The sequence below is a fragment of the Heptranchias perlo genome, chromosome 14 (assembly GCF_035084215.1).
Source record: "Heptranchias perlo isolate sHepPer1 chromosome 14, sHepPer1.hap1, whole genome shotgun sequence".
NCBI classification, from domain to species: Eukaryota; Metazoa; Chordata; class Chondrichthyes; order Hexanchiformes; family Hexanchidae; genus Heptranchias; species Heptranchias perlo.
The window spans coordinates 40,576,989-40,590,271 of NC_090338.1; the positions used below are offsets into that span (position 1 = coordinate 40,576,989).

A 13,283-nucleotide genomic window follows, 5' to 3' on the forward strand; every position below is an offset into this window, starting at 1 on the left:
AATTGAGAGGTATAATTACTTTCTTCCTTCTGATACTAGCAAACTTCTTCTTCATTTGAAGTCAGGTATGAAGAACATAGGTGACAGCATTGGTTCTGTTACTCAGGTCCCTTGTACCTCATGCAGCCGACACCTATGCTTTTACTGGAGGGTGGCCTTTATCCCCAAATAAGAGCATGTTCCTTTGATCTATCCTGAAATAGAAGCTCCAACCCTTCAGCATTAAAAGTGCTAGTGCTGCCCGCTTGTCTCCATTGTACAAATGTAAACAGTGAATTTATCTGTCACCACCAATACACGCTATTTAATGCCTAGCTGTGGCCCTTTAAGAGCTACTGCCTCAAGATTATTTACTTCCCAGCCAAGTTTGTCTCAGGCCACATTGTTTGGGTAAGGCTTTCTTGTGCCAATAGCCAATTCAAATTAGGGAAGGAACTCTCATTGGAAAATTCTCTGTGACCTGCCCCATTACCTGCCTGCCCAGTTAAGTTTGTGCCATGGGTCAGCACAACCCCATTTTTTATCAGAATTAAAAAATTGGGGCTCAGAGCACAATATTTGTCAATTTCCTTTCTCTTCCCCTACCTCCCAGCAATAACATGACTTTGATCAGAAACTCATCATTTGAGATATGCAAATTCTAATTTAACTTTCTATACCATTTAAAAACAACTGTACTATTTAAAAAGAATGAATGCATTTCAGGGTGAAGAGTAATTGATCCTGTTGGTGATTTATGTATCACACTACAAGCCCCAGCATTAATGGTAACCAGCTTGTAGTGGTGAGCAGTTAGTGCTGAGGATTACAAGCTTCCTTCAATTTCTTTCCCCTTTCAACTTATCACTGATTCAGTGAAGACTGCACCACAGATAGTTTATCATATCCTCATCTCAACAGCACCTTGCATTTATATCGAGTCTTTAATAGTATGCAGTGTTTGACAGAAGAGTGCAGAAAAATAAGTAGAAATAAATAAAGGAAAGCACAAACACAAGGACCTGGGGGAAGGAATTAGGAGGGAAGACCAAATGCTTGGTCAAAGAGATGGGTTTAAAGAAGGTTTTTAAAGATGGAGAGAAAAGTGGAAAGGCAAAGAGATTTAGTGGGGGGAGTTCCAGAGAGTAAAGCCGTGGTAGCTGAAGGCCAGTGGTGGGGTGAAGCTGCGGTGAATGCACAAAAGACCAGACCCAAGGATGTGGGAGGGGATATAAGGCTGGAGATGGTTACAGAGATATGGTGGACAGATTTGAAGACAATGGTAAGGATTTTAAATCTTAATACATTGAGGGACAGGGAGCCACTGTAGGTTAATGAGGATAGGAGATGAGTGGCAAGTAGGGCTCAATGTGAGACAAGATACAAATGGCTGCATTTGGGCAAGTTGGAGTTTATAGACGAAGGAGGTCAAGAGGCCAACAAGGAGAACATTGAAGAAATTAGGGATAATTTGACCTTCACCACCCGGGCGATAATCTGGTTGGGCAGATCGTTCACCCATTATAGAATCTACTTGATTTTCATTCAGTTGAAGTCAAGCAGTGAAGGTGAACATTACCCCCAATGAGTCTAGAAGTGACAAAAGGATGGATAAGTCCTTCAGCAGAGAAGTGGCTGAGGTAGGGGCAGAGGTGGCAGATGGATAGGATGTGAGGTTTAAAGCTCAACTCTCACTCAAATCATACCAAGATTTTGCACAGTCTGGCTTAGCCTGAGCAAATGATTGAGAGCACATTGCTACCTTGTGGACGCTCAGTGCCCTATCCAGCTAATGCCTTGAGAATGTCAGGAGTGGGAGACAGTGCGGGGGAGCGGCGGGGGGGGGGGGGAGTTTTAATCCCCTACGACGGTGGATGGGGATAAATTCATAAAAACGTGAAACCTGACCCCAAACCGCCATGAATGTGCCTACTTCCGATTTTTTCGTGACGGGTTTGGGGGCGGCCAAGTAACCCGCTCTCGAGAGGTGGGTCCGTGATGATAATATTTAAATAAGGCGCCGTTCCTCAGATTTTGGCAGCCATTTGAATTTAAGGGCTGAATGATGGGTTTCCCAGGGCTCAGAAAACCCGGTAGCTAAAGGGAGACGAGAGCTGCCAGATCCAGCAGGTAACTGCTTTTCCAGCACTGCTTGTGGGCCAGGAGGAGCGGGAGTGCTTCCCCCGGCCCCTCAAGCAAACCGTACACCACAGTCTGCCGACCCCCCACTTGTGCGATCTCTATCTCTCCCCCCCCCCCCCCCGCTAACTCCATCTCTCTCCCGCAATTTCTATCTCCCCACTGTGATCTTTATCTCTCCCCCACAATCACTCTCTCCCCCCGCAATCTCTATCTTTACCCCCCGCAATGTCTCCCTCCCCCCCACTCCTCGCTATCGCACACTGAGCCACCACCCCCCCCCCCCCCCCCCCCCCCTCCGCCACCCCACCAATTCCCGATCTTCTCAATTGCCAGGGACTATCCCCAATGCTGGCTGCTACCTTCGACAGCGGGCTTTCCTGCCTGGCTGCTGGCCAGCCTCTCAATCTGGCCGGCTGCTCGGCAGGAAAAGGAGTAAAAAATTCTAATGAGGTCCTGCTGTTAAATTCACCCTCGCTCCCTACCCACCTCCCCATAAGTATCTGGGCCAGTGAGTGATTTGGTGGGAATGAAGGTATCGGAGGCAGAGGTAAGGGAGATGTTTAGACGATCAATTGTAGCTCCAGTACTAGCTGCGCATCTAGCCAAGCTGTTCTAGTACAGCTACAACACTGGCATTTACCTGACAATGTGGAAAATTGCCCAGGTATGTCCTGTCCACAAAAAGCAGGACAAATCCAATCTGGCCAATTACTGCCCCATCAGTCCACTCTCAATCATCAGCAAAGTGATGGAAGTTGTCGTCGACAGTGCTATCAAGCAGCACTTACCCCCCAATAACCTGCTCACCGATGCTCAGTTTGGATTCCGCCAGGACCACTTGGCGCCAGACCTCATTACAGCCTTGGTCCAAACATGGACAAAAGAGCTGAATTCCAGAGGTGAGGTGAGAGTGACTGCCCTTGACATCAAGGCAGCATTTGACCAAGTGTGGCACCAAGGAGCACGAGTAAACCATCTTCAGCTGCTTCATCAATGACCTTCGCTCCATCATAAGGTCAGAAATGGGGATGTTCGCTGTTTATTGCACAGTGTTCAGTTCCATTCGCAACCCCTCAAATAATGAAGCAGTCCGAGCCCGCATGCAGCAAGACCTGGACAACATCCAGGCTTGGGCTCATAAGTGACAAGTAACATTCGCGCCAGACAAGTGCCAGGCAATGACCATCTCCAACAAGAGAGAGTCTAACCACCTCCCCTTGACATTCAACGGCATTACCATTGCCAAATCCCCCACCATCAACATCCTGGGGGTCACCACTGACCAGAAACTTAACTAGACCAGCCATATAAATACTGTGGCTACAAGAGCATGTCAGAGGCTGGGTATTCTGCGGCGAGTGACTCACCTCCTGACTCCCCAAAGCCTTTCCTCCATCTACAAGGCACAAGTCAGGAGTGTGATGGAATACTCTCCACTTGCCTGGATGAGTGCATCTCCAACAACACTCAAGAAGCTCGACACCATCCAGGACAAAGCAGCCCGCTTGATTGGCACCCCATTCACCACCCTAAACATTCACTCCCTTCACCACTGGCGCACTGTGGCTGCAGTGTGTACCATCCACAGGATGCACTGCAGCAACTCGCCAAGGCTTCTTCGACAGCACCTCCCAAACCCGCGACCTAGAAGGACAAGAACAGCAGGCACATGGGAACAACATGTGAAGTTGTACAAGACATTAGTAAGGCCACACTTGGAATACTGTGTACAGTTCTGTTCACCCTATTATAGAAAGGATATTATTAAACTAGAAAGAGTGCAGAAAAGATTTACTAGGATGCTACCGGGACTTGATGGTTTGACTTATAGGGAGAGGTTAGATAGACTGGGACTTTTTTCCCTGGAGAGTAGCAGGTTAACGGGTGATCTTATAGAAGTCTATAAAATAATGAGGGGCATAGATAAGGTAGATAGTCAAAATCTTTTCCCAAAGGTAGGGGAGTCTATAACGAGGGGACATAGATTTAAGGTGAGAGGGGAGAGATACAAAAGGGTCCAGAGGGCAATTTTTTCACTCAAATGGTGGTGAGTGTCTGGAACGAGCTGCCAGAGGCAGTAGTAGAGGCGGGTACAATTTTGTCTTTTAAAAAGCATTTGGACAGTTACATGGGTAAGATGGGAATAGAGGGATATGGGCCAAGTGCAGGCAATTGGGACTAGCTTAGTGGTATAAACTGGGCGACATGGACATGTTGGGCCGAAGGGCCTGTTTCCATGTTGTAACTTCTATGATTCTATGAACACCACCTGCACGTTCCCCTCCAGGTCACACACCATCCCGACTTGGCAATATATCGCCGTTCCTTCATCGTCGCTGGGTCAAAGTCCTGGAACTCCCTTCCTAACAGCACTGTGGGAGAACCTTCACCATACGGACTGCAGCGGTTCAAGAAGGCGGCTCACCACCACCTTCTCTAGGGCAATTAGGGATGGGCAATAAATGTCGGCCTCGCCAGCGACACCCACATCCCATGAACGAATAAAAAAAAAGTTGTCATGATCGATGGAGAGGTGGGAGAGTGGTTGCTGGGAATTCGAGAATGAATTAGTGAGGGAGCTGAAAGGCAGTTTTTCCCATGGGTAATGGTGAGAATGGTGAAGCTGGGGGTGCGGGAAGGGGAGAAGTAGAAGGTAATGAATAGAATGGGAAATGAGGAAGTGATTCGTAGTAGCCCTGTGGTGGCCAAGACCTTGAGACCAGAGAGGATAAGAGAAAAGGTGAGATGAAGAGGTGGCCGTGTGTGTGGGTGGTGGAATATATGTGGAAGGTGATATTGAGTGAGGAAGAAAAGGCAGAGAAGAGGGGGCCAGGACAGTTTAAGCATGGATAGAAGTCACTGAAGATGAGGAGTCATAGTGCAGAGGCTAAGGGAAGAGATTTATGTGAGGAAGTTGGCATAGCATCTGGGAGGATGCTATACAGCTATTATTTTAAGTGAGAGGTGAGGGGAATGGAAAAGGGTGAGGTGCTTGAACAAAGAAAAGGTGCCAATGGCTTTGGGGATATGCCTGAGTAGGACTTGGCAATAAGAGCTATGCCAATGCCGTGACAGTTTGGATTGGACAATTGATGGAATGTATAGCCGGGGGGGAGTCTCCAGCGAGGGGGGAGAAATGCTTCGGCCAAGTTGTCAGCATTGTAGTCTCAATAGATTAATCAGTGGAGTCATTGATAGCAAGGGCTTTGTTCATGAGGGTGCTAACCTCTCAGATGCAGCTGGTGGTAAGGAATAATGCAAAATGCACCAAAGGGTAGGTGGCTTTCCATTGAATAAAGTGAATCATGTTATTGTCCATTGAAAGAATCACCAGTCTTGTGATGATCTTTTGATATTTTTAGGATTTTCTTTAGTATAATTATGAATGTATGCATTTTATATTCCAGATGATTTAGAGGAAGGAAAAATAGACTCACATTTTTTGACCACAACGATCTTGGACCATATGCAGCAGGAGGGAATGGAATACATTGTACCAGAACAAACAACTTGGGAAGAATCATCCAATGATTCACTGTCCAGTGAGGAACAATTAATGATCAGCAAAAGCGATGATCCACAGCCTTTACAGAGTATGAATTATTAAATGTCACACTTTTATATTACATGTTTTCGGTAATTCTGGTTGGTACTTTGTTTCAAGATTATTTCGCAGAACTCAGTGGTGGCACAATGCTTTTGTTAGAATTAAATATTGTCTATATTCCTTCTGAGCACTAAAATGGAATGTCAAATCCAAAGTGACCTGTGTCAACCAACTTTCTGCACAACTTCCAGGAACATTTATCCTTCTTAGTATACAGGATGTACTTTCTAAAATAAGAGTGCTTTATTAGCTTATTTTAAGAATACTGATGGGACTGCACATAGGATAGTAAATGACTGGCAATAAGGCAATAATAGTGATTCTCTTGATGTGATAAAACTCCAAGAGTAAAGCTTTAACAGTTTATGTAAGTCAGTAGAACTTCACGATTAAATTATTGCCTTAACTCACTGCCAGCTAATTAATTATAATATTCGGTGCATAGTTTATTTTGTTTTGCTTGCTATCTAGTTTCAGTATGTTAGGTTGGTTACTACAACAGTTTTTTACTTTTTCCCATTTAGTTTCAGCATAAGCCCTCCTAGGTTAGGTGTAACACGGATTAGATAAAGGATAAAGTTCCTTCAACACTGTTCCAACAATCCACTTTTACTTCAATTTCGAAAGGGGAACCTCTTGTTGCATTAATGTTACATTACCATTTTCAACCCCAGCCATCTGTCTGTGAGTAAGACTGTCAATTTAGTATCAGTTGTTACTGAATTGAGGGTAGTTAAAGCCCTTGCAGCCATCAGAGAATAAACTTTCATCCAACTATCAGTTTGACCTGCTGTACATCTGAGGTGTTCCAACCATTGTACCATCTGGTGATGCTTTTTGATTTATTTTTTGATCATGCAGCAGGGCAGTTGCATATCATAGAGACTTCATGCATCTCTTCAGTAATGCTACAGTAACATTGAGTTTTTCCTAGATTACTGGGAAAAAAACTATGCACTGTGTATTATAATTAAACTGATATAATGTAGAATATTAACTTGTTTTTAGCTTTTAGCTGTAATCTTAAACAACCAAACCAATTTGCCAATATAAATTCTACTTTAAACAATAGTCCAGAATACCTTTAATATGTATCAGGATCAATGTCAAAACACATCAGTCTTGTTACAGTTGCCTGTGACTATTCTTGATGATTATAGTACCTAATGGCCTGGAGTTTCATGGAATTTTACAGTGTAACTATTTCGTAAGAACAGCATGTAAGATTCTCAAAATTCACAGATCCCCCAAAACTCGGAGAAAAACCCTAAAAAAACCCTGAGTATGGGAAAACTTTGGCCATTGACTATAATCCTAAAATGGAAGGATAGGTGAGAGGTCACCAGACAAAATCAACAACACACACACCGTGGAACTTCGGAGAATTAATGCGTCAGACATGTCTCTGTTTTAATGCAAAACCGACAGCAGGTGGTCGACACTCAGCACGAATTCAAAAGACAGTCGGCCATTGAAAGAGGCAAGTGCTCCAGACAAGGTGGGGCCATGTTTTTGTTTTAATGCAAAATCTATCAACACCAAGGACGTCGGATACAAAAGGAAGCCTGGTGATCAGCAAATGGGAATTAACAATGACCCATCAGGAGAAGCAATGGCAACATGATGAGGGACCATCAAAAAGCCATCAAAGATTCTTAAGGACTTTGTAAGAACTGTTTAAACAGACATGAAGTGTTTTTTTAAAGTGACGAAGACCATTGTAAGAGAGACATCCACAAGTGGAAACTTGAAACCTCGCTCTCTCTCTCTCTCTCTCTCTGACTTGCTCGCTCTGGTGGGCTGCTTGTCTTGGTTCTGCCTGTGTCTGGAAAGAAGAGCAGTTTCCATCAAACAACAAGGTGAGGGGAAGGCAGTTCGACAGGGAAGGTCAGCAGCTCTAGAAGCAGACCGACACACAAGAAGAAACCAGAGCAACAGCCCCAGTGACCATCAGACACCTCGCGGCAACAAGGGCCTTACAAAACAACCAACCAAATATTACCGTCAACCAACCGGGTAATATTGGGCCACCGCAACCAAAGAAAACCAACTCAGGAGAAAACCGAAGATCTGCAAAGTTTCCACTCTACAATCTATTTCTGACTTACCTCTGGATGAATTATTGTCAAGGATTCGTTTGGTGAGCATTATCTCTGGTCCTTTAGAGTCCAACCTAGCTAGTACAGTGGGATTGGGAGGGGTGAGGTATCTTTCTACTGTAATTTCCCTCGTGTGTACCGAAGTGTTCCCCATTTTATTAGAGTGTTAAGATTGTTGTGTTGTATTTTCTCTCTTGAATAAAGGTCAAAGTTTCTTGCACCAAAACCAGTTGTCTGCTGCACTTTGTCACAACCCCCAAATAAGTCCAAGGTCTAGAACCCAGGGAGTGGGAGCGATTCGGACCGCTCAGAAGTCAGAGGTGAAGCTGACACACACCACCACCCCCCTACAGAATGGCGACCCAGATGGGACCTTGACAAAAGGGATGTGATGCTGTGGACACTGATATGGAAGAGAGAACTGTAATGGAAGAGAGGATTTCAAATTATGTGTTCAGTAAGGTGAATATGGGAAAAAAATGGGTCACTAATCTGTTAAAGGCTGGGTGCCCGGTAGATGCTGCAGCTAAATGGACAGAAGGGAAGGATCATAAAAAATCCATAGAAAAGGCAGTCTGGCTGATGTGCTTCAAGAAACAGATCCAGCTTTTGGACAGGCTCGTTGAAGCACAGGCAGCTGAGATTCGGCAGTCAGCCCTGGAAGTCCAAACAACGGCCCTAGCAGAGGAGAAGTTACTGTTAGCATTGCAGGCTCTGAACCAAGAAAGGGCGCAGATGGCAAGGGACCACGAGGCAAAGGTAGAGCGCCTGGAATACCAGATCGCTGAGCTCAAAAGTAGCGCTAGAGGTAGAATGGAACACCTGGAATACCAGGTCAGAGAGGCAGTGAGGTTAGGTTAATGGATAAGATCCACAACCTCACGCAAGAACTAAAAGTGCAGGAGGAGAAAGTAGGCGAGGTAAAGGCAGCATATAAGCTGGCCTGCGCCCAGAGGTTTGAAGACACAGATCATGGCCCCTGCAGGCAAGAAATAGAAAGCTTGGGCATGGCCTTAGCGAGGGCGAAGGGCATGGTATGCCTCATTAGCCCAAAGGCGGGCCAGTCAGATTTTACCGGCAACACAAGCAGGGAGGTCCCACGGGCAGCTCCCAGAATGACACTGGTTAGGGAACCAGAGGCTTCACGGCCACCACCCATAGCCCCGAGTTTTCAGGAGGTCTGGCAGCAAGGGGGGGTGGAGGATGAAGCATTAGGGGAGACCCAGCAAGCCCTGGAAGATAGACCAGGACCGGGACCAATGTACCCCCTCCGACAACGGAGGTACGGCCCGCCCGCTGATGGCGAGGACCTAGGGGCCATCCAGAACCAGTTTGTTGTGCCACATGGCACCCAACAGCTCAGGGCCATGGTTAGCCATATCCCTAAGCTTACAGTGAGGGGAGACCCCTCTCTACACTTCCGTGAGATGGAGCAGGCAGCGTGCGTTAATGACTGCGATGAAGCAGAACAAGCAAAAATGCTGCTGTTTTCTCTGGGTGGTGACCTCCTCCACACCTTATCAGATGAGTGTAAAAGGGGGCAGAAAGATTACGAGGGGTTAAGGGATGAGATATTGGAGGCTATGGGACTAAATGACGGGAGTCCGTTCGCCTGGGTGGAAAAAACGGTTCAGCTCCCCTGGGAGTCCCCACAGGCGTTTGCAGACAAGCTGTAGCCAGTCTACCGGAGCGCATGCCCGGGAATGCCAGGGCGGGCAATCCTGAACAGAGATCAATCGGCGCACTGGCTCCGCTGTCTCATGGCAAACTGCCTGCCCCAAATTCGAATTCGAGCTGCGGCCTGGTTTGACCCCCGTAGCCCCCAGACCACCGAGGAAACGGTGATCCGCCAGCTCATGATAGCATTTAAAAATATCAGGGGTATCGAGACGCCTCAACCCAAGGGGAAAGTCCACGAGGTTAAACCAGGGGCCCAGCATAAAAGGGAATGGCACTAGGAAGGGAATCGTCCCGCCCAGGCTAAGTTAAACTGCTATGGGTGCGGGAAGGACGGCCTCTGGCGCAAAGATTGTAAAAACCCCTGGAAGGATACCAAGGGAAAGAATCCCACTGCCCCAGCCCAAAAGGCAGCGACGGGGGAGGCAGAGACAGGAATTGCCCCCGCTGCCATGGAGTCATTTTTTGAGGCCATGCGATCTTTTATGGCCAGCCAGGGAAAAATAGCAGCCACTACCGGTGTGGTAGCTCCCTCAGTGCCCCCCTGACGACGCCCCGAAATGACTCGAGCCCGCACAGCCTGTCTACCTGTGTGCTCTCCGGTATGATGGATGGAAGAGACCGCTCGTGCAGATGGAGGTAGAGAAGATTAAAGGGATTTATCTGTTGGATACAGGGGCATCATGCACCGTGATCCACGCAGCTAATCCCACCACCTCACCTCTGTCTAGCGGAGTTCCATACGTTCTATCGGGGTTCACCGGTAAGGAACAGGCGGGAGCATTCTCCAAGCCACTCTCAATCCACCTGGGCCCACTCCAAACCAAGTGGACGTGTGTCCTGGCGAGGTGGGAAGCGGAGGGAGGAAAGGGGATCCTAGGGGCCGACTTCATCGTGGGCCACGGGACCCTCGTGGATCTCCGCAATCATTGCCTTTGGGGAACCGACACGGGTGAGGAGAATGGCGTGGTAGTTATCCCAGGAAAAGAAGGGAAGGGAACCCTGTGTACTGTGAAGCCGAAAGGAGGTTACAACCTCGGGCTCATGATGGAGGGTGTCCCGGAGGAATTTAAAGCATTCGTGCAGGCTCACCTAGCTGCGTTCGCCACGCAGAAACACGACTGCGGGAGGGTCACCGGGTTTGAGGTCAGGGTAGACGGGGACCCCATGGCCCGACCACAGAAGCAATATAACTTCCCCAGGGAAGCAGAGCCAGACATGGGAGTAGCCATGTCCTCCTTAGTGCAACAGGGGGTCCTGAGACCGATAGCCACCCACGTGAACTCTCCACTGTGGCCGGTTAGAAAACCGGACAACTCCTGGAGGGCCACAGTGGACTATCGGGTGCTCAACAGTAACATCCCAGCCTGTGCACCCACGGTAGCAGCAGTTGCCGACCTGATAGGAAGTATCCCAGCATCCGCGACCACTTTCACGGTGCTGGATATCTCCAACGGGTTTTGGTCCATCCCTTTAAGGAGAGAGGATCAGTACAAGTTTGCCTTTGCCTTTAAAGGGCAACAGTACACTTGGAACTGTCTGCCTCAGGGCTTCCACAATAGCCCCAGCATTTTCCACCAATGCATGGCAAACAGTTTAAAGGGCTTCAGCCAGCCCAGGTAGCTGGTACAATACGTGGATGACCTGCTCCTATTCACCGATTCGAGAGAGGAGCATGGCCCACTTCTGGCCGAATTGCTGGAACTGCTCGGGCAGGAAGGTTTTAAAGTGAACCCAAAGAAAGCTCAGATTGGCCAGCAGGAGGTGAAATTCCTGGGCCTGACAATACGCGCTGGGGAAAGGGCCATAGGTAAAGCTAAAAGGGAAGCAGTACAGGAGTTACCAGTCCCCAACACACAGTCATGGGAGTGAGATCGTTTCTAGGGCTAACCGGGTACTGCAGAGACTTCATTGAGGACTATGCGGCCACAGCAGCCCCTCTGCTCCGACTCCTGCATAAGGGAGTGGAATGGGTGTGGGATGAGGGTTGCCAGGCAGCATTTGTCAGGCTCAAGAAAGATCTGCAGACCGCACCAGCTCTAGAGGCGATAGATGGAGGGAAAGAGTTCTTCCTGGAGGTAGCAGCCAGCGGGGACAGCCTGAGTGCTGTGCTGCTCCAAGAGCGGCATGGCAAGCTGAGACCGGTAGTCTACTCCTCCAGGATACCCACAGATGTGGAGAAGAGCTACTCCAATTGTGAAAGGCACCTCTTGGCCACACATTGGGCTGTGAAAAGATCGCTGATCTTCACAGGCACCTCTCCCATCATCCTCCTCACCCATCACACGCCCACCCAGATGCTCCTGGACGGGAGAATCAAGGATGGGACAGTGAGCAGTGCCCGCATTGCTCGCTGGACCCTGCTTCTCTCACAGATGAACCTGAAAGTAAAAGGGCTCTGTGAGCCAAAGCTCGCAGCTAACCTGGTATATCCTGGAACAGCCCACCGGTGTTCCATAGAAGGGGTTCGGGAAGTAAACATAGGTTTACAGACCGGGATACACCGCACAGGCCGTGAAATCTATGTGGATGGCTCCAGTACAGTATCTGCTGGTGAGCGACTCACGGGGTGTGGAGTTTATGACCCAGCGGCAGACCTTGCCCTGGCAATTAAGCTCCCCAGCACCATGAGTGCCCAGCAGGCTGAACTGTCCGCGGTAGTGTACGTGGTTACACACCCCGAGATCTTCCCCACCCCATACACGATTTGCTCAGACAGCATGTTCACATGCAATTCGTGTACGGAGTACCTGGCCATCTGGTCCCGCCGTGGATACACCTCCGCTAACGGGAGACCCCTCACAGTGAAACCCTTGCTGGAGAAAATCTTAGCAGCATTGGGGGAGGAAGGGGAGGTTTTCATCCATAAGGTGAAAGCCCATTCCTCCGCAGAGCCCCGGAGTGAGGGCAACCGGCAGGCCGACATACTAGCTAAGGAGGGTGCCCGCACAGGCACTTTCTGGGACCCATAAGGGTCCTGTCCTATAGCAGCAGTCACGGGTAGGAATGGGACACAGGGGAGTGCAGGGGTAGCTTTAACCCCGGACCTTAAGACGGTCCAAACCCAAGACCCCGTCCTCAAGGCAGTTCTCAGTGCAGTGGCAGAAGGGAAAAGGGCAGAGGGCCCTTACAGCACAGCAGCCCTCTCTGTAAAGGAGGGCATGCTGTTTAAGGGAGAGCAATGGGTGGTACCGCAGCAGCACAGGAGGGAATTCCTTTAACTGGCCCACGAGGGTCCAGGAGTGGGGCAACCCGGGCCTGAGACCACCTTGCAGCGGGTGGAACAGGCAGGATGGTGGCCAGGACTCAGGGAAGATGTTCGCGAGTTCTGTGCCAGCTGTCTGGTGTGTGCTGCTAACAACCCTGACCCCCACAAAAGGAAAGTACCTGTGGGACACATCAGGAGGGTAGAGGGACCATGGCAGTCGATCCAGGTCGACTACATCGGGCCCCTACCCACCGCCCAGGGAGGCTATAAGTACTGCCTAGTCCTGGTGGATGTGTTCACAAAGTGGGTAGAAGCCTTCCCCTGTCGAACAGCCACAGCTCTGAATACAGCCAGGATCCTGGTCAGGGAGGTGTTCTCACGATGGGGGCTATCACAGTACGTGGAGTCCGACCAAGGGAGCCACTTTACTGGGCAGGTCATGCAGAATACCCTTATGGTACTTGGCATAGAGGGGAAATGGCACGTTGCACACAACCCACAGTCCTCAGGGATTGTAGAGAGGATGAACAGAACCTTGAAAGAAAGGCTGAGGAAAGAGACGGTAGACTCA

At 48.8% G+C, this 13,283-nt stretch overlaps 1 protein-coding gene across 2 annotated transcripts in view; it reads left to right on the forward strand.

Moving 5' to 3' along the window:
* Window positions 1–8,053, forward strand: part of sting1 (stimulator of interferon response cGAMP interactor 1) — a 46,203-nt gene extending 38,150 nt beyond the window's left edge. For both annotated transcript variants that reach the window (XM_067996331.1, XM_067996330.1), the window contains one exon: window positions 5,529–8,053. In XM_067996331.1, the coding sequence (XP_067852432.1) occupies window positions 5,529–5,728 (200 nt within the window). In that variant the 3' untranslated portion in view covers window positions 5,729–8,053. The remainder of the gene's footprint in view (window positions 1–5,528) is intronic.
* The last annotated feature ends 5,230 nt before the right edge of the window (window positions 8,054–13,283 follow it).